This window comes from Gorilla gorilla, chromosome 8 (genome assembly GCF_029281585.2).
Source record: "Gorilla gorilla gorilla isolate KB3781 chromosome 8, NHGRI_mGorGor1-v2.1_pri, whole genome shotgun sequence".
Lineage (NCBI taxonomy): Eukaryota > Metazoa > Chordata > Mammalia > Primates > Hominidae > Gorilla > Gorilla gorilla.
The window spans coordinates 134,168,360-134,190,657 of record NC_073232.2 but is presented as its reverse complement, the minus strand read 5'-3'; the positions used below and the strand labels follow the sequence as shown (position 1 = coordinate 134,190,657).

Here is a 22,298-nt window from a genome sequence, read left to right as displayed (position 1 = left end):
AAGTTGAGGGTTAGCAATGATGAATGAGTGGCCAAAAAATGTATTCATATTTTTAGTCTTTCTTAGAATTACTGGTAGTTGTGCACAACTAGAGGGTATTTATTTGTGTGTGTGTGTGTCGTGTGTGTACGAGTGCTGGAAATACTCTGCCAGTTTACAGTAGAGGCAGGCTTACATAATTCAGTCATGAAAGGTAAGGCTTATAGTTTAGAGGGGATCGTCCTCTTCTTGATGAGTCTGTAAGTTACAAAAATAACTTTTTTCTTTATTTACTAACTGGTTGGTTTTTAATATTAAAATATTTAGGTGCTTTAATAATTGTTGAAACTTGGTTTCTTGGATGGGAGTTACTGTTAATGCATATACCACAGAATGAATAAATGAATGAATTAGTGAACTTGTTTTTTTAACTGCTTCTGAAGGTGAGGGTGGTGAGATCATCTCCACCAAGTTCGCAGTTCAAAGCCACACTTCTGGAGTCTTACCAGGTCTATAAACGTTACCAGATGGTTATTCACAAGAACCCACCTGATACGCCAACCGAAAGCCAGGTCAGCAGGCCAAGTGTAATTTTCCTGTGCAAACAGAGCTTTCCCTTCCACTTAATATCATTTAATGAAATCTTGGTTTATTTGTGCTACATTTTATTTGTGTTCAGTTTGCAGCATATCTGCAACGACCTAAGACTGAATTAATGGACATTCTGAAAGTGCAAATTTTGCCTAGTGCCATGTTAAGTACCAGCCATGTATAATTTCAGAGTCAAAGTAACACGTAAAATTATTTAAAGTCACTATTTTAGATGCATTTATCTAAAAGATAGTAATAGAGCTCTAAATTAAAATACCTGTGAGGAAAACTCAGGAAACTATATTTTTATGGTAGATATGTACTTTGCCTAACATGATTTTAATGCTTTATCTGTATTTGAAAGATGTATGTAGAAATAATTGATCCCAGTTAAATTATTCTTTATTAATGTGCTACCCTTGCACAACTGAGTGGGACTAAAAAAGGAAGATAGTAGAACATTTTAATAGAAGAACTCATATGCTAATAATTTTGTAAGTTAAATGACCCAAGAAAAATCTGTAAAGGAAAAAAGCTTAAAACACTTAGTATAAGTAGAGGTGGCAAAAGTAGCGATCATCACTATGATTAACAACAATATTGACTCTAGTTTATGCAGAAAACTACAATTAGTGGAGAGAGAAAAAAAAAGAAGAACAAATTGTTGGCTCTTATGAGGTTGAGATTTTCATAAGTTTTAGTACAGTTAGCACTTCAGTCTCTGCGCCCGTCTGCCTTGTCTAGAGTTTCTTTTCATGACAAATTCAAGTTCGAGCTTTGGCGTGGATTTGTGGAGATCTTACTGTAGCCTCACCTTCAGAAGCATATCATCAGAGATGTTTCAATAGCATTTGCTTGTATTTTCCTTGCTCTGAAGGTGAGGTTAGTACCTGTCTCCTTTGAGGACCCAGAGTTCAAGTCGTCTTTCAGCCAGTCCTTTTCTTTGTATGTCAAGTATCAAGTGGCCATACACCAGGATCCACCCGATGAATGTGGGAAGACTGAGGTATTGTTAACTGTTGTTTTCTGTGTTGATAAGGTTGTCTGGGAAGAAATATAATATATACCATTTTCTTACTTGTCAGGTGGAGCTGATGACCCTTTCAGTGTGTATTACTGAACTTCTGTGAACACTCACATGACTCATACATGTGAGCATTTTAAATCCTTAGAAAAAAGGATTGAAAATTCAGGATGTGTTCTTAGTGTTTTCTCTAGGAACCTGAATGTAGTGGTTTATAAGGTCAGTCATCCACTCTAGGTCAACAGTCATTTACTGAGTACCCATCGTGTGCCAGACTGTGCACCACAGAACAAAAGGAGTCTCTGTCTTCAAGAAATTGATAATCAAATGGGAAAGACAGACCAATAAGCAAAAATACCTTAACAACAAGTGAATTAGAAAGAAATACCTACACCTAACCTACCGAACATCATAGCTTAGCTTCGCCTGCTTTAAACTATCTCAGAACACTTATAATCTGCAGTTAAGCAGAATCATCTAACACAAAGCCTATTTTATAATAAAGTGTTGAATATCTCATGTAATTTATTGAATACTGTACTGAAAGTGAAAAACGGAATCGTTTTGCATCATTGTAAAGTTGAAAAAGCATAAGTCCAACCATTATAAGTTGGGGATCTTCTGTTAGATATAATATGGTTTAACGGGCGTTTATTGAGGGTCTGTCTTTCTCAGGCTTGGGATATTGAAATGAATGAGATGGCATCGTTGTCACAGTAGAACCATGGTATGTTGGAAGAAAGAGGCCAACAGATGCAGAAGAATTAGAGTTTTGATTTTTTGACTGCTTTTGTTTTTTTAATGACACAATGTGTAAGCTAAAAAGAGAGGGTTAATACAACAGGAGTTAATGCTGCATGTTCGCTGAGAAAGGGCTCACTTCCCAGATCCCCCAGAGTCTTCTAGTTAAAGTGTCATTTGCAGACTTGCAGCATCAGCAGTACCTGGAACACAGAGTCTCAGTCCTATTCATTCAACATCTACATTTTTTTTTTTTTTTGAGACGGAGTCTTGCTCTGTCGCCAGGCTGGAGTGCAGTGGCGCAATCTCTGCTCACTGCAACCTCCACCTCCCGGGTTCAAGCGATTCTCCTGCCTCAGCCTCCTGAGTAGCTGGGACTACAGGCGCGTGCCACCAGAGCTGTCTAATTTTTATATTTTTAGTAGAGATAGGGTTTCACCATGTTGGCTAGGTTGGTCTTGATCTCTTGATCTTGTGGTCCTCCTCCTTGGCCTCCCAGAGTGCTGGGATTACAGGCATGAGCCACCGGGTCTGGCCAGAATCTACATCTTAAACTGGGTTTCCAAAGGATTCAGATGCACATTTCAGTTTTGAGAAGCTATGTCCTAGGTTCCCTGTTGATCCATGCCACTGTGGGTGATAGCATTTGCAGATAGTAAGGATTTGCAGATAGTAAGGATTCTGCTAGGCCTAGGAAGCTTCCTTTGATATTCTCAGGGGGTCTTTTTCCTTTCTGAAGTTTCCTCCTTCCTACTGCTCTGGAGATGATGCCTTTCTACCTCTCTGCTTAGCAGGTAGGAATAGTTGGACAAAATGTTTCTGTGGCCCGGTGTATTTATTCAAGACTTCCCCAGGAGCTTCTCCTAGTAGGCTTCAGGCCTCTGGGAAGTCCCTTTATGCAGACTTAGAGCAGCGCTAAAGGCATTCATAGTCTGAATTGGGGTGGTAGACAGGTATGCAATTCCAGTGCCTTTAGAATTAGCCATTGGATTAGTAGGGACAGCCAGCTTAGTGTGAAACTGGAGGTTAGAGAGGTTTTTCTGAGGGAAGTGACATTTGAGCCAGGTCTGGAAAGATGAGTAGGTGTTTGCCAGGACAAAAAGGGAGAAAGGTGTTCTGGGCAGCAGGACTAGCAAATGCAGAGGTGTGGAGGGTAAAATTGTATGCCATTTTGAGGAACTACTATTAATACTTAGTTTAGTATGGCCAGAACATAGAGTACCTGTTAGGAGGTAATAGGGGATGAGGCTTTTTTTTTTTTTTTTTTTTTTTTTTTTTGAGACAAAGTCTTGCTCTGTCTCCCAGGCTGGAGTGCAGTGGCGTGATCTTGGCTCACTGAGCCTGGGCTCACTGCAACCTTTGCCTCCCGGGTTCAAGCAGTTCTTCTGCCTCAGACCCCTGCGTCTCTGGGATTACAGGTGTGTGCCACCATGCCCAGCTAATTTTTGTATTTTTAGTAGAGACAGGGTTTCACCATGTTGGCCAGGCTGGTCTTGAACTCCTGACCTCAGGTTATCCACCCACCTTGGCCTCCCAAAGTGCTGGGATTACAGGTGTGGACTACTGTGCCCGACCAAGGGATGAGGCTTTTCGGAGGTTTAGGTAGGAGCCAGATTTTAAAAAAAATAATATTTTAGAAATACTTAAACTGCGACGTACCTATCAGCAGTCTTCAACTAGCCTCAACATGCTGCCATTCTTGTTTAATCTATCTCTCCATACTTTTTTGTTGTTATTTTGCTGTACTATTTTATACCAAATCTCAGACATATCATTTTATAAGTAAGTCCTTCAGTATGTATCTTAACTGACTTAAAACGTGGGATGATCAGATAACGTGCCTCCTAATGTAATCCAGTAAGAAGTATAAACCACCACCTATGGAATGTTCTTGCTAAAGAAATTGAATCTGGATCTATCCAAGCTTCTAGATCTACTGACCAGTTCACAGGAAATATGAGGGGTAAAGGAATATGTTAAAATGACACTTGGGCACTTAGATAAATTACCTAGTTTCTTTAAATAAATTAATAAAGAAGCACTTAAAAAGGGAACTCTATTCTTAGATTAAAAGTTATTAATATAGACATCAAAAAATATATAACTACAGTACCATTATTACACCCAGCAAAATGTATATTATTTAATGCTTAGTACATGTTTGATTTTTTTTTTTTTGGTTGGGGGAGACAGAGTCTTGCTCTGTCGCCCAGGCAGGAGTGCACGGCACCATATTGGCTTACTGCAGCTTCGCCTCCCAGGTTCAAGTGATTCTCATGCCTTAGCCACCTGAGTATCTGGGACTACAGGCATGTGCCACCACGTCTGACTAATTTTTGTATTTTAGTAGCAATGAGATTTCGCCACATTGGCCAGGCTGGTCTTAAACTCCTGTAATCCTAAAGTGCTGGGATTACAGATGTGAGCCACTGCACCTGGCTGATATACTACATTTTGTTTTCCACTCATCCATTGATGGAATTTTTTTTTTTTTGAGCCGGAGTTTCGCTCTTGTCAACCAGGCTGGAGTGCGATGGCGTGATCTCGGCTCACTGCAACCTCCGCCTCCAAGGTTCAAGCAATTCTCCTGCTTCAGCCTCCCAAGTAGCTGGGATTACAGGCGCCCACCACCACACCTGGCTAATTTGTTTTTTTGTATTTTTAGTAGAGATGGGGTTTCGCCATGTTGGCCAGGCTGGTCTCAAACTCCTGACCTCGTGATCCACCCGCCTCGGCCTCCCAAGGTGCTAGGACTACAGACGTGAGCCACCGTGCTCAGCCTTGGGTGGTTTTTATTGTTTGGCTTTTATAGAAAATTCTATCATGAACATTTCACGTTCACGTTTTTATGTGGATGTATATTTTCTTGGGTGTATACGTAGGCGTGGAATTACTGGGTCACGTGGTAACTCTGTGTTTTCCTCTTGAGGAACTGCCAGACTTGTTTTTCAGAGAGCAAAATCATTTACCATTCCCACCGGAAGTGTATGAGGGCTCTGCTTTCTCCCTCCATGTGCTCACCAACACTTGTGTCTCTTTTTTCTTAAAATTGATTTTTATATTACTCGTAGCATGTGTAAAGTGGTTTCTCATTATGGTTTTGATTTGCATTTCCCTTCCTGTGCTTTTTCGCCTTTTGCGTTTCTTCTTTGGAGAATTGTGTATTCTAACTCTTTGCTCATTTTATTTTTTATTTATTTTTTTTTTGAGACAGAGTCTCACTCTGTTGCCCAGGCTGGAGTGCAGCGGTGCGATCTAGGCTCACTGCAAGCTCCGCCTCTCGGGTTCGCGCCATTCTCCTGCCTCAGCCTCCCAAGTAGCTGGGACTACAGGCGCCCGCCACCACGCCCGGCTAATTTTTTTGTATTTTTAGTAGAGACGGGGTTTCACCGTGTTAGCCAGGGATGGTCTTGATCTCCTGACCTCGTGATCTGCCTGCCTCAGCCTCCCAAAGTGCTGGGATTACAGGCGTGAGCCACCGCACCTGGCACCCTTTGCTTATTTTTAAATTGGATTGTCTTTGTTACTGAGTTGTAGGAGTTTATTATATATATTCTGGGTACAAGTCTCTTATGTATGTGATTAGACTCTTTCATTCTGTGAATTATTTGTATCCCTAGGAACATTTCCTGGTGAAAATCTATTTTGTCTGCTCTTAGTAGAGCCACTCCATGTTGTGATTCTTGTTTGCATGATACATCTTTTTCCTCCTTTTACCTTCAATCTGTTTGTGTCTTTGAATGTAAAGTGTGCCTCTTTTAGACACCATATAATTGACCTGGGTTTTTGTTTTTGGTTTTTTAAAGTCCATAGGGAGAACAGTGTCCCTTTTCATTGAAGTGTTAAATCAGTTCACATTTAATGTTTTGATTGAACTAGTTGAATTTATGCCTTCCATTTTACTTCCATTTCCATTTCCCCGATATGTCCATGTTTTTTTTTTTCCTCTGTTCCTTTTTTTTTTTTTTTGAGACGGAGTTTCGCTCTTGTTGCCCAGGCTGGAGTGCGATGGCGCAATCTTGGCTCACTGCAACCTCCGCCTCCCGGGTTCAAGTGATTCTCCTGCCTCAGCCTCCCTAGTAGCTGGGATTACAGGCGTGTGCCACCACGCCTGGCTAATTTTGTATTTTTAGTCAAGACGGGGTTTCTTCGTATTGGTCAGGCTGGTCTCGAACTCCTGACCTCAGGTGATCCGCCTGCCTCGGCCTCCCAAAGTGCTGGGATTACAGGCCATGAGCCACCGCACCCAGCCTTCCTCTGTTCCTCTTTTACTGCTTGCTTTTGCATTAAATATTTTCTAGTGTATTAAACGAATATTTTCTAGTGTATTAAACGAATATTTTCTAGTGTAACATTTTAATTCCTTGAATGATTTTTTTCACTATCTATTTTTAACATATCAGTGGCTGCTCTAGTATTTAAGATAGAGATCTTACTTTACACAATTGACTTCAGATTTATACGAACTTAATTCCAGAGAGATGTAAAAAAATGTTACTTCTGTATCATTTTAGTCCCTCTTTCCCTTTTTTGTGCCATTATTGTTATACATATTACATGTATCTATGTTACAAATTCAATAATTATAATTATTCCTTTATATAATTGTGTCTTTTATAAAGTTGAGAAAAGGAATAAGAACAATTAGTTATTTATAATTTCTTACGTTAACCAGTTTATTTACTATTTCTGGTTCTCATTTGTTCTGTGGATTCAAATTACCTTCTAGTATAGCTTTGCTCCTATCTACTTAATGAAGTTACTGTCAAATATATTAATTTTCTCTATGTTATTGTCCCAATGGTACAATTATCTACATAATGTTTTTACAATTTTTTTTTTTTTTTGAGACTACGTCTCACTCTGTCGCCCAGGCTAGAGTGCAGTGGCGTGATCTCGGCTCACTGCAACCTCTGCCTCCCGGATTTAAGCAATTCTCCTGCCTCAGCCTCCTGAGTAGCTGGGACTACATGTGTGTGCCACCACTTCTGGCTAATTTTTTGTATTTTTAGTAGAGATGGGGTTTCACTATGTTAGCCAGGATGGTCTCGATCTCCTGACCTTGTGATCTATCTGCCTCGGCCTCCCAAGTGCTGGGATTACAAGCGTAAGCCACCGTGCCCGGCCTACAATTGCTTTTTAAGTCAGTGAAGAGAAGAAAGGACAGTATGTATTTATTTATGAGAAGCCTCTGATGTCACGCCCTAGAGGGCTCAGCCTGGGGCATATGCACAGTCACCCTGGATGTCAGTGGTCTTAATAGTGTTCTTTTTGTCTCTCCCTGATCTTTTTAAAATGTTTACCACTGAGGCTGGGCGCCATGGCTCATGCCAGTAATCCCATCACTTTGGGAGGCCAAGGCAGTTGGATCACCTGAGGTCAGGAGTTCGAGACCAGCCTGGCCAACATGGTGAAACCCTCTGGAGGGTCCTACTACTAAAAATACAAAAATTAGCTGGGCATGGTGGAGGGCACCTGTAATCCAGCTACTCAGGAGACTGAGGCAGGAGAATTACTCCAACCTGGGAGGCAGAGGTTGCAGTGAGCCGAGATGGTGCCATTGCACGCCAACCTTGGCGAGGGCGACAAGAGGGAGACTGTGTCAAAAAAAAAAAAAAGTTTGTCACCGTTTGTGTCCCACCCAAACTTCCCCGTATCTCTTTTCCAAATAAAGAGCACTGAGGAACCCCCTTTCCCTAACCCCTCCTCCCTTCTCCCCCAAATCTTTCTGCCACTCTTGTGCTCTCTTTGAATGACACCTCTGGTCCAGTTAAGATAATTAAATTTGGGGCTCATTAACAGTGATTAACCTGCCAGTTGCCCTAGTGATAGTTCTATTAAGGAGATGGTCACTGCTGCAGATGAGATTCTTCACCGGTCGTGTTTTCATCCTAGAAATTCTTTCTCCACTTGGCAAACCCTTGGCTTACAGATAGAGAGTGCACTATCTGTGGGGCTGACTGCTGAGAAAAACTGATTGGGATGTGCTACTTGGCTTCCCAGTCTTGAAGCATGGTGTTCTATATTGAAAGAAGCTAATTTTGGTGTGGAGTTCAAATGTACTTTTCCCCTGTACATGACTACAGTTTTCTACGTCAGGAAATGACCAGTGTTCGTTTCTTCTCTTTCTGCTCTAATGCAGAAAGAGAAGCCAAAAAAGTTCTTTGAGAAGTTTGTGTTATACTGACTTGCTTTAAAGGACTCTGTACAGTATCACACTGTGGTGTAGTTTTGTTAATATAAGAGGGAAAACTAATTATGTTCAAGAAAATACATTTTTTGCTTTTTTCGTTGGAAAACATTTAAAGTAAAAAACAGTTAATATGCCTATTTGAAGATTTCAGGTAACCACATCAGTGCATAAAATCCAGTTTGACTCTAAAATAATCATTTAAATACTCTGAAAAATAGGTTATTTTTTGAGAAATTTGATGAACAGATAAATATAGATTGCCTGGCTATTCTAAGCAATTCTTTTCAGTAACCTTAATACAGACATTATTAAGAAATAATTTTTAGGCAGCTAGAAAGGGTAAAAGTTCTCCGTGGAATTTTCCTTTAATAAAAAGCAGCTCTAAACCATTTCTTCTCTAACAGAAAGCACCCTGAGGACTCAGGCATAGATATGCAAACTAGAAGCTTTTATATGTAAATGCAGGCAGCTGTACCTGCAAGCCAGGTATATTCAATATGGCCTCTCCTGCCCTGTTTTTCCTGTCGCCACCATGTGCCGGCATCCTGGTAACTTCCATGTAAAATCACATGTTCAGGTATCGTGGCCACCACCTGGTGGAGGCCACATTTGCATGATAAAAGACTAGGGTGGGAGGGTCAGTCTTTTCGAGGGCTATATAAATGGCATACCCGATCAACCCAATCCCCTGAGCCCCACGTACATCAGTTACCACCTCCTCAGTCCTCTGTACAAAACCGATTGCCTTCTGCCACAAACTGGAGACCCTTTTTGGGCAACCCACTTTCTCAGCTTGAGGAAGCCTTTTCTCTTTCTTCTTTGTCTGCTAAACTTTCTGCTCCTAAACCCTCTCCTCGTGTGTCTGTGTCCTGAATTCTTTATCGACCGTGACAAAGAACCAGGGTATATACCTCAGACAATGGAGCCATTTCAACATCTTTAGAAAAGTAGCACATAATTGCAAATAGTGAAATAATATAGGACTTTGTAAATTAATCCAGTATGTGTGTTTCCATGACTGTTTTCAGTCATTCAGGTAGATACCAGATTTTCAGAAAGTAATGTAATATAAATTGGAGTAATTTGTGACCTGTCTCGTTTATAATACAGTATAAAGCTAACTTTTAAGAATCTTTATTTTTCAGGATACCAGTAATTCTATGTGATAGAAACATGAGATTTTAGCTGAAATTCTATTGATGTTATTCTGTAGAAAATACTGTTGTCTAATAATATGTGCCATTGGTTCCCTAGACTAGAGTTGACCTCTCTTCTCTTCTTTACTGTCTCAAAAACAGGCTAGTCATAAACCCAGTAATCTCATCACACTTCTGCATTCACTGACTAATTGTTTCCCAAATTTTATTATCAACATTATCAGACATAAAGGAAAATTGAAAGAATGGTTTACTGATTATACTGATGGCCTGTACACCCCTCACCTAGTTTCAACAGTTGTTAGTTTTCCTTTGCTTTATCTTTTTTTTGTGTATGAGTCATTTTAACATCCATCATATATCATGACATTTTACTACTAAATTCTTTAGCATACATGTTCAAACAATGAGATGTGCTTCTACAAGACGTGGTGTAATTATAACGCATGAGAAACTTAGTGATAATTTGTAAATATCATCTACTATTTAGTGCTTATTTTACATTTTCCCATTTTAAAAGATATAGTGTTTAATCAAAGTTTATTACATTTTGTGATATCGTTTTAGATTCTTTTATTCTAGGGCAGCTTCTTAATTTTTTTCTGTAATATTGACTTCTTTTCCTTATCTTTCTACTTTGAAACTTTTGGAGTTTTTGAACAGAAAAGTTGAAAGAATGTAATGAACACCCAGACTCCATTCACCAATGTTGACAAGTTGTTAACAACTTCGTTAGGTTTACTTTATCTTTCTCTCTTGAACCATTTGAAAGTTGTGCATGTTATGACATTTTGCCTGGATGTGCTAAGCATGCATCTCCTAAGAATAAGTATATTCTCTTATATAACCACAATATTTACTCTTTAAAAACTGTAGAAATTCTATAACATCACAGTCCATATTCAGATGTTCCAAGTGTACCAAAAATACCTTTAATTTTTTTTTTTTAAGAGACAAGGTCTTGGTCGGTCACCCAGGCTGGAGTACAGTAGCATGGTCATAGTTCACTGCAGCCTTAAACTTTTGGGCTGAAGTGATCCTTCTGCCTCAGTCTCCCTTCTGAGTAGCTAGGACTATAGGAGTGGACCACCATGCCAGGCTAATTTTTAATTTTTTTCCTTTTGTAGAGGTAGAGTCTTGCTATATTGCTCAGGCTGGTCTTGAACTCCTGGCCTCAAGCAGTTTTTCTGCTTTGGCCTCTCAAAGTGTTGGGATTACAGGGATGAGCTATTGTGCCTGGCCCCAAAATAGAAAATAGCTTTTATAGATGAATGAAAATAGGATCCAGTCACGGTTCACATATTTTACATGAACTGTATTGTGTTTATGTTATGTTTATGACTGTTCTGTTTCTGTAATCTTTTTTGATTTTTTCATTTAATGACTTTGACATTTAACCCAATTATCTTTAGAATGTTCCGTATCACAGTTCGGTTTTTGTTGTTATCTAGTAATCAGATTCTTAAGTGTTCTTAAAAGTTTAATGTTTTTAGGTGTAGGTTATGTGTACTTAAAAAAAAGTTTTTTATTGAAGTATAATGTATATACAGAAAAGTATGCATAAGTGTTCAGATAGATGAAATTTCACAAATTGAACTCACTGTTAGATTAAGAAATTGCCTCGGGAAGCTAAAGCGGGAAAATCGCTTAAACCCAGGACGCAGAGGATGCCGTGAGCTGAGATGATGCCACTGAACTCCAGACTGGGTGCAGAATGAGACTCTGTCTCAAAAAAAAAAAAAAAATAAATAAATAGATTACTACTAACTCCTCAGAAGCCCATGCTTGTTCTTTTCCATCACTACCGGTATTTTCTTGACTTGTAAAACTACAGATTAGCTGTGCCTGTTTTATACTTAATGTAAGTAGAATCCTACTCTTTTGAGTGTGGTTTCATTTGCCCAACATTTTGGTAGTGTGAGTTATCTATTTTATTTTGCCTGTTGTAGTAGACTGTTAACTCTCATCGCTGTATAGTGTTTTATGTATGACTATCCAGAATTTATCCCTTTCTACTGTTGGTGGGAATTTTAGTAGTTCCTGGTATGAGGCTACCGTGAAAAGTGCTGCATATGTACATCCTTATACATATCTTTTGGTAAACATACGGACACATTTCTATTTGATGTATGCCAAATAGAAATGCTGTGTCATAGGGTGTGCAGATGTTCAGCTTTTTTCATATTGTCAGTTTCCTCTAGGGCTTGTGCCAGTCTTACTGTTTTACTGTATCATATCAAGCAGCATGTAATATCAGTTGTCCTTCATTTGTGATGGGGACATTTAAGTCTATTGTCACTTGGTTTGCTCACTTGGTTGAATAACAGCCATCAGCTCTCATTATTATTATTATTATTATTATTATTCATTTATTTTTTGAGATGGAGTCTTGCTCTGTTGCCCAGGCTGGAGTGCAGTCGCGTGATTGCGGCTCACTGCAAGCTCTGCCTCCCGGGTTCATGCCATTCTCCTGTCTCAGCCTCCCGAGTAGCTGGGACTACAGGCGCCTGCCACCATGCCTGGCTAATTTTTTGTATTTTTAGAAGAGACGGGGTTTCACTGTGTTAGCCAGGATGGTCTCGATCTCCTGACCTTGGGATCTGCCCACCTTCGCCTCCCAAAGTGCTGGGATTACAGGCGTGAGCCACCGCGCCCAGCCTCTTTATTATTCTTATATTTTTTTCTTTGTAATTAGATCTTCTCATTTTAAAGGCATGTTATACCCTTACTATGATAATATTTCTGAGGTAGGAGGAATAACCTCTTTCCCAATAACCTGTTGTCCATTTGTTTTAGCATCTTTGATGATCCTTGCCTGAAGTAGTTATTATGGAGAGGTGGGAGAGGTAGCAAAATGGTGATTTGTCTAATTGTATTATTGTTTCTACACTTATTAGCTGAAATTCTTTCTCTCTGTAAAGAAGAGATTTCTCTCTGTATTCACAACTCCCTACCTCTCACCATCTTTTTTCGTTCTGATAGCATTGTAGGCTCATGGCCTTATATGAAGTGCTATAATCCATTGCCATCTGTTTTATTTTTTATTTTTCTTCTTAGCGTTTTTTGAGACAGAGTCCTGCTCTGTTGCCCAGGCTGGAGTGCAAGTGGCGTGATCATAGCTCACTGTAACCTCAAACTCTTGGACTCAAGCAGTCTTCCCACCTCAGCCTCCTAAGTAGCTAGGACTACAGGTGCACATCACCACATCCAGCTAATTTTTAAATTTTTTTTGTAGGGGGGCGTCTTGCTGTGTTGTCTAGGCTGGTCACCTGGCATCACATGATCCTCCTGCCTCAACCTGCTAAAGTACTGGCATTATAGGTGTGAGCCATTGTGCCCAGCCTGTAATGTTTTTTAAATTAGTTCAGGGAACTTCCTATGAGAGATGGAAATAGGAGGCGATATCTACTTCTGAGGGATGCTTATTTTGAGGATAGTTATCTTATATTCAGGTGTATGTATATTCACTTGTTTAGACAATGAGTGTGGAAAGGAAAGGTCGTGATGAGTCCATTCTGACCCCATGGAGACTTGAAAGGAGACGGTGGAAGCTGCGCCACTGTCTCACTCCGCCACCAGGTGGTGGTGTAGATTGAGAACCCTTTGCTCTTTCATCCTGGCTCAGCTCGCTCTCTGCAAGTTGTGTGTTCACAGCCCAAGAAGTATGAATAAAGGCTTCTTTTTCTTTCATTTATTGTAATTTTCATTGAGGCATTAAAGGGATAATTACAAGTGATTCTTTGCTTGTTAAAGGTTTTAAATATTTTCTGGACTTTAATCTCGAGAAGTTTTCATCTTTATTTTTTTTCCTCTTAATGTCTTACATTTTTGTATATGAAAGTAGTAACTTATATTTAGAAAATTATTCAGTGTATTAGAGAATTGACATTCTCCAATTAGGCAAAGACCAGACAATCATATATAGGCACACACAGTAAGTTCTCACTTAATGTCATTAATAGTTCTTGGAAACTGTGGTCATAGGTGAAATGACATACAAGGAAACCAGTTTTACCCTAGGCTAATTGATATAAACAAGAGTTAAGTTCCTACAGCATATTTCTGGTCACAAAACATCACCAGACTTCTAAATAAAAACCAAAGCACTTCTAATATTAAACATTGAAATAAATGTGAGCTATACATACATTTAAGAAAGATTAATAAAAATAAGTAAGATATTATTAACCCAGTGATTTCAGTTCAGGTGGTGGGGAGCTGCAGCCTATTCTGGAAGCTTAGGGCGCAGGTTGGACACTCACCCTGGACAGGAGTCTGTTCCACCACAGGGCATATTCACGCACACACCCACACTCACACTGGGACCATGTATACACAGCAGTGAACCTAACGTGCACACGTGTGAGATGTGGGAGGAAACTGGAAGACCCAGAGCAAACCCACACAGACGTGGGGGGAATTGCAAGCTCCACACAGACAGTAGCCCTGGCCAGGAGGTGGGTTTTTTTTTTTTTTTTTTAAATCATCAATGTATTTTTGTTTTTTGTTTTTTATTTTTTGTAGAAGCAGGATCTTGCTATGTTGCCCAAGCTGGTCTCATACTCATTGAAGTTATAATGAAATGATGTTGAGCAAAGCAGTGCCACCTGAGAACCTGCTGGTGCTACAGGTTGAGTATCACTTATGTGAAAATCTGAAATCCAAAAATGCTCCAAGATTAGAAACTTATTGAGTGCCAACATGACAATCAAAGGAAATGCTTTCAGATTTCAGATTTTTGGATTAGGGATACTTAACCTGTATTTTATAAATATTTAACTCTGGCATATAATTAACAGAATTAGAATGATAGTAAGATCCGAACATTTTGAAACTTTTTAATATTTATTTAATATTTATTTATTTAGAGACAGTCTTTCCCTCTGTTGCCAAGGCTAAAGCTCAGTGGCACAATCTCGATTCACTGCAACAACCACCTCCCAGGTTCAAGCGATTCTCGTGCTTCAGCCTCCCAAGTAGCTAGGACTACAGGCGCGTGACTCCAAGCCCGGCTAATTTTTGTATTTTTAGTAGGGACAGGGTTTCACCATTTTGGCCAAGCTGGTCAGGAACTCTGGACTCAAGTGATCCGCCTGCCTGCCTTGGCCCTCCAAAATGCTGGGATTCCAGGTGTGAGCCCCTGCACCCAGCCACATTTTGAAATGTTTTAGGCTTTTTTTTTTTTTTTTTTTTTGAGACGGAGTCTTGCTGTCACCCAGGCTGGAGTGCAATGGCGCGATCTTGGCTCACTGCAAGCTCCACCTCCCAGGTTTATGCTATTCTCCTGTCTCAGCCTCCCGAGTAGCTGGGACTACAAGCGCCCACCACCATGGCTGGCTAATTTTTTGTATTTTTTAGTAGAGATGGAGTTTCACCATGTTAGCCAGGATGGTCTCGATCTCCTGACCTCGTGATCTGCCCGTCTCAGCCTCCCAAAGTGCTGGGATTACAAGCGTGAGCCACCGTGCCCGGCCTCTTTTTTTTTTTTTTTTTTTTTTTTGAGATGGAGTCTCGCTCTGTTGCCCAGGCTGGAATGTAATGGCATGATCTTGGCTCACGGCAACCTCCACCTCCCAGGTTCAAGCAATTCTTGTGCCTCAGTCTCCCGAGTAACTGGGATTACAGGCGCGTGCCACCACACCTGGCTGATTTTTGTATTTTTAGTAGAGACAGAATTTCACCATGTTGGCCAGGCTGGTCTTAAACTCCGGATCTCAGGTGATCCACCTGCCTTGGCCTCCCAAAGTGCTGGGATTACAGGCATGAGCCACTGTGCCTGGCCTAAAGCACATTTTTTAAAGCCAGGCTAACTTACTTGAATAAAGTAGAGAGCTTAGGCAATTATTTATATAATTCAGTTAAGGAAGCCAGTTTCTTTAAGCAAGTCCTAAGTCAGGGAACACTTGTGTATTGTAGTCTGTGTCAAGGTCTGTGACAAGACATTTATTACTAATAGTAGTAAAGACATTTATAACTAATAGTAGTTAAATGACCAAAGCTTTTCAGTCATTTACTATTGGAGAGAGACACTGTTATATCTCAAGCATGTTCCTTTTTGGGGAGATCCAAAGGGGTGGAGTCAAAACTAGCACTGGGAACATTCATCTTTCTTTCCTTCTGTTTCTTCTCTCCCTTCTACTCTTTTCCCTTCCTCCCTCTTTTTCATTGTTTGACACAGGCTCTTGCTGTGTCACCCAGGCTGGAGTGCAGTGTCGTCATCATAGCTCACGGCAGCCTTGAACTCCAGGGTTCAAGCAGTCTCTCCTGCCTTGGTCCCCTGAGTAGCTGGCACTACAGGCATACGCCACCACACCTGGCCTTTTTTTTGAGAGGAGACCTTGCTGTGTTGCCCAGCCTGGTCTTGAACTCCTGACCTCAAATGATCCTCCCAAAGTGCTGGGATTACAGGCATGAGCTACTGTGCCAAGCCAACATTTAACTCAAAGTTCCTTTCGGTCAGTAACTTCCTAAAACTTGTCTCAGATCACAAAATCATACCATCATACAACATTGGAGGTGAAAGGATTTTAGGATTATATGGATGAATGTCTCATATTTAAAGAATTAATTAATTTGCCTAAGGTAACATGAGTAGTTAGTGGCAGAGCAATGTCCTGAAATTGCAGTGCTTTTTTTTTTTTTTTTTTTTTGAGACTAGGTCTCACTGTGTCGCTCAGACTGGAGTGCAGTGGTGCCATCTCGGCTCACGCAACCTCCGCCTCCGAGGCTCAAGCAATTCTTCTGCCTTAGACTCCTCAGTAGCTGGGATTACAGGTGCTCGCCACTACCGCCCGGCTAATTTTTGTATTTTTGGTAGAGATGGGGTTTCACCATGTTGGCCAGGATGGTCTCCAACTCCTGACCTCAAGTGATCCACCCGCCTTGGCCTCCCAAAGTGCTGGGATTCCAGTCGTGAACCACCGCGCCCCAGTCTGCAGTGCTTTTTATACTAGACATGATGTTGCCATTTGTAAAAGTTAAAGTGGGCCTCAGTAAAATATGGAGTGACTGACATCAGTGAGTGAAGTGTTCATTGTAAGCAAATTTTCCAAGCATTGGAAACGTTTTTTATTGCTGAGATATTATGTACTCTAATAATTTAAAATGACAATGTTCCCAAAATGTCTTGTGTTCTTCCTCAGCTTCTCAAACAGAATGCTGAGCAGGACTTGCCTGTTGATAATGGCTCTCATATTTTCCTAGGAATATTCTTCTGTTCTTGTCGTATTTCAGTGTGCCATGGGCTACTGCTTTTATCTCTAAAGTTACTCTGTTGTCCCCTTTATCCTTTCTCTTTCTTGCTGACAATTCTTGTGTTAGTTTGTCCAGTATTAGCATTTGTTCCCTTTCTAATTTGTAATTTTTTAATATGCTTGTTAAAATATGGAGCACCTAAGTACTGTCGAGGCATTTGGTAACTGTTTAATCAGTGAGTAAATCAGATAAAGATCTCTTGCTCTCGTGGAACTTGCATTCTGGGGGTGTGGTTGGGGGAGAATGGTCAGAGATAGTCATTAAACAAGAAGCATAATACATCAGTAAATTATATAGAAGGTTAGCAGGGGGTGTTGTGGGAAAAATAGAGCAGGTATAAAGGAGGGTTGGAAGTATCGATTATTGGCTTGGAAACTAGATCACCAAGTTTATTGTTAGTAAAGTTACAGTCAAGAGAAAAGTGGGAAAAGGAGCTTGCAGGACTCTTCTGTAAGTTGGGAATATAAACATTAGGAAGTGCCTTTTTGAGTCCTCATTTTCACTTTTATTGTTTTTTTCTGGGGTTTTGTATTTGATTTCAATGTCTGAAGTTCTGGAGTAGCTTGATAATTGACCTCTGCTTAAGGTTTAGCTTTATATAACAATAATTATTACAATTAATTTGAACATACATTGTTTTCTGAAAGTTGAGGATTAAGACCATGAAATGGGATGTTAGCTGTCAAAAGGAATGCTTGGCATGAAATGGATGCTGATTCTTGATTAACCTCCTGCCTGAGAACAAATGTGCCCAGTGATAGACTCTTTGGATTGAATGGTGTGAAGGTGATATCAGTACTGCCAAACAGTGCTTGCTGTGTTTACAGTTCCATACATTTTGGGTCAGGATATTGTTGACGTGAAGGCTGAGTAGCATCCAGGGTGAAAATGTGAACTCTAACCAATCATCTGCCTTAACTCTCATCTCCTCTACTTACTACCTGTGTGGCTTTCAGCAAGTTCCCAATTGCTCAGCTCTCTTCACTCCAGGTTCCTCATTTGTATACAACACAATTTGTTGTGATAATTACATAAGGCTATACTTGTAAAAGTGCTTGGCCAAATAATCATTGACTAAACTTTTGTTACTAGGTCTGGATGATGTTATTAGGAACTATCAGAGATCCTGAGGTCAAGGGCAAGTAAGTGATCCTTCTGGTTACCCAGTCAGCATTTGCACATAAAATTATATTTTTCTTGGTTGTTTTGTTTTTCTTTTTAATTCAAATATTCGTCTGAATTAAAAGGACATATATTTTACATTTTAATATTAAAATCAGCCTATTCAAATAAAAAAAGAATATTCAAAACCACTCAGTTTGATTTATCAACATATAATTTTAGTCTTTGAGAATTTTTAATATTTTAATTTTTCCTTTTATGCCACATAAAACCTGTAGGCCGGGCACGGTGGCTCACGCCTGTAATCCTAGCTCTTTGGGAGGCCGAGGTGGCTGGATTGCCTGAGTTGAGGAGTTTGAGACCATCCTGGGCAACATGGCAAAACCCCATCTCTACTAAAATACAAAAGAAATTAGCCGGGCGTGGCGACGTGCACCTGTAGTCCCAGCTACTCAGGAGGCTGAGGCAGGAGAATTGCTTGAACCCAGGAGGCGGAGTTTGCAGTAAGCCAAGGTCGTGCCGCTGCACTGCAGCCTGGGTGACAGAGCAAGACTCTTTAAAAAACAAAACAAAGCAAAACAAAAAACTTGTAAAGAATTTTTAATATGTTGATTCATCTATTATACCACATAAAACCTGTAAAAGATATCATTTGGAAAAGATTTTTTTGTGGTTTTCTTTCCTTTTTTTTTTTTTTTTTTTTTTTTAAGAGACAGGATCTCATTATGTTGACCAGGCTGAAGTGCAGTTGGTTATTTGTAAGTATTATGATCACTGTGCACTATATCCTTGAATCCCTGGGCTCAAGCGATTCTGCTGCCTCAGCTTCCCAAGTAGCTGGGACTACAGTCACGCTCTAGTGCCTAGTTTCTATTAAAATACGTGTATTTCTTAATTGCTTTACCTAGAACTGGAGACAAAGGAGCTATAGGTGTCCTGTTTTTTTATTCTGGTGGTAGAGCTTCTTGTTCATACAGGAGCAGATCTCTCATTTTGATAAGTTAGCTATATTGGGGTACTGTAATCCATAGCATACTTTGTGCTCGTTACACTAACTTATAAAAATACTGTATGCAAGAGTCTGAAGAAATACACAATGCCCAGCAGAGTGTCTGGAATGGAGTAGAAGCCCAGTGAACATGTTTTGAATGAATGAGCAGCTGAGTTGACTACTTTTTAAAAAACAGCTGGAGAGAGAATTCAGTTGTTGCCACATTGAAAGCTACTTGGGAAGAAAATAGTGTTCTTGAAACTTGTGACATGAAGCAAAAAGGAAAATTCAAATGATGTCATAAGCTTTTGACAGTTGTTCTACTATAATAAGTAAAAGCTGCTCTTAATTTCCTGAGTGAGAGTGTTGAGCAATTTACGTACAATGAGTTAAGCACATTTTAGTGAGTGCAAAGCTCATGTGATAGAAACAACTTGGCTGTGAGTGCCATTTGTCTTTAGCTTTTGTATTTTAGGTCTGTTTTTCACATTAAAACTGAAGAGCATCAAGTTTTATGACCTCCTGGTAATCACTTGACAAGTGAACAATAGTACCTTTTGATGGCTAGTCTAAACAAGGAAAGTTTGTGTTTTCACTGTGGTCGTTCATTATATATGCCAAATAATTTTAAGTAACTGCCTGTATGATTAAAAAGCAGTTGATTTTCATCTAGTCAGTAGTAGTTAATTATAAAAGTAAAACATATATTACATATGGTTATTTATCCAGAGTATAATTCTGCCCTTAAGAATATGTGAAAATAGGGAATATATTTGTATAGGTCTCTAAATATTTATATATATATACATATATATGTATATATATATTTGTTGGCTTTTATGTGACATTTATTCCAGAAATAGCTCAAAATTTTGTAATGGCTTTCATATTACTTTTTCCTGGACTGTGGAAGAATGTGATTCTTCTATTCAAGCAGTCATATAATCATTTAATTCAGGGCATGTTCCACTCACTGTGGTAGATACTAGGGATGCATAGATGAATAAGACATGTTTGGTTCTTGTATGTTTTAGCCCACAAATAAAATTTAAAATATAAGTGTCTTTTCATAGCATTGCATTGATGTTAAAATGTTAAAGATCATTAGTAATACATGTACCTGACAAGATGTGGGCGTATTCAAACTTGCTTTACATTAGTTGGTCTGGTAAATTATGCAAGCAGTACCTGTAACCATTATCAATATGTTTATGTTAATATAGTCATTTATTCTTAATAATAATCAAAAAGCTAATAACATATTCCATTTTTATTACTTTGACCAGATGGCATTAAAAACAAATTTGTCTTTATTGTGGTTTCCTGCTAATTTTGATTTCTTGGTTTTGTGGTATTTTCTATTTATCCCTAATTTATGTTATTTGGATTTTGGAAGACACCCAATTTTTTAAGGTTAATTTGAAAGATTTTGCCTAGCCTAGTGTAATTTCAGTGATACCTAGTTTTGTCCTCCATATTTCTTGGTATGTATTCCTTGCTCCTCACAAATGGTATGTGCTGGAAGTTTTTCTGCAGGAAGCTAGTGCTTGGAGGACATGGATGTTCCCAAGAAGGTCTAACAAGAAGGGGACAGGTTTTTACTTCAGCATTACTGGGTCTTCCTTACTGGTGACTGCTTCTGTCTGTTTATGGAATCTCACCGTGACCTGATGACTTAATTCTATAGAGTAGCCAGGGGCTGTGAAGAAACATGGGAGAAAGAAATGATTATTAATATTCATTTACTCATTTATGAATTACTCCCATTCACAAATGAATGGATGCATTTATTCGTTGAATTCACGAGTAGTTGAATGCATGTAGACATTTAAGTAGCAAATATTTGAGTCCCTACTATGTGCCAGGCATTATTTTGGACTGAGGATGTAGCGTAGGGAACAAGATAAAGTTCTTGCCCTCAGGGAGACTATGTGTTAGAGAGGAAGATAAATAATAAGTATGCGATATAGTGCCAGAGTAATGTGTGCTAGCAAGATACATGGAGGGATAGAGTGAGGGACAGCGTGGTGGAAGGTAAGAATAGATAAGGATATCAGGAAGAGGCTCAGATAAAGGAAGCTCGTTGACAAACACCTCTATAAAGAGCATGCACTTTGTGCATAGCTGGGGGAAGTACATTTCAGGTAGATGGGAGAGTACCTGATGTTTTCAAAAAACATCCGGGACACTGACGAGGCCGAAACACAAATCATGGTGGCATCTGTCTTCTTGATGATTTCTGTTGCTTGTGAAAGTTTTTTTTAAAAAATCCCCACCTATACTTCTTGCCATTTGTTAGCTGAATTTTTCAGTATCATAAAATTGTGTATTTTGTTGTAGACTTATTTGCTTGTTACCTAAACACCTATTTGTCACCTTATTTTAGTGTTATTTTAGTTAAGCTGAGACTCTTCTTGTTGGTGTCTCTGGATTTTATTGCTTTCTTGTTGAGTTCTGGTTAATGGTATTGTTAAGTCCTTGGTATAATGAAGGGAAACCATAGATTGGAAAAGGTTTTGAGGTTCTGATGGTAATTTTGCTGTCTGTAAAATAATGTAACATTTTTGGATCTCAGTATGTAAAAGAGGTGAACTAGATAATTGCTAAGATATATCTTAGCTGTCAAATTGTGTGCTTTCACTGATTTTAGGAAAAATCCCCAGGTGGAACTATACAGTTTTTTCTTCTTTTTATTTCCTTTTTTAAAATTAATTTTTAAGTTTATAGTGTAATAAAGTGCATAAATCTTAGGTGTATATCTTGTTGATTTTTTTTTCTTTTCTTTTCTTTTTTTTGAGACACAGTCTCCCTCTGTTGCCCAGGCTGGAGCGCAGTCGTGCGATCTCGGTTCACTTCAACCTCTGCCTCCTGAGTTCAGGCAATTCTCGTACTTCAGCCTCCCAAGAAGCTGGGATTATAGGTGTGCACCACCATGGCTGGCTAATTTTTGTATTTTTATTAGAGACAGGATTTTGCCATGTTGACCAGGCTGGTCTCGAACTCCTGGCCTCAAGCAGTCTGCCCGCCTCAGCCTCCCAAAGTGCTGGGATTACAGGTATGAAACAACACGCCTGGCCAAATTTTTACTTATGTATATGCTCTTATAGTCACTGCTCGGATTAAGAGAGAACATTTTCAGCATGCTAGAAGGCTCCCTCGTGGCCCTTCCCAGTCAGTATTTTCCTACCCAGAGGTTAACTACCCTTCTATCACTGTAGATTAATTCTGCCCGTCCTTTAGCTTCAT

General features: G+C 39.5%; 1 protein-coding gene across 12 annotated transcripts in view; it reads left to right on the top strand.

Annotated features, from left to right (window-relative positions):
• ATE1 (arginyltransferase 1) overlaps positions 1 to 22,298 on the top strand; it is a 181,201-nt gene that overhangs the window by 28,302 nt on the left and 130,601 nt on the right. For 3 of the 12 annotated variants that reach the window (XM_055353878.2, XM_055353877.2, XM_055353876.2), the window contains exons 7-8: positions 423 to 551; positions 1,448 to 1,576. The exons of 3 other annotated variants lie outside the window; for them this stretch is intronic. In XM_055353878.2, the coding sequence (XP_055209853.1) occupies positions 423 to 551; positions 1,448 to 1,576 (258 nt within the window). The remainder of the gene's footprint in view (positions 1 to 422; positions 552 to 1,447; positions 1,577 to 22,298) is intronic. 6 more of the 12 variants (XM_031015425.3, XM_031015423.3, XM_031015421.3 and 3 more) reach the window with 2 other exon arrangements.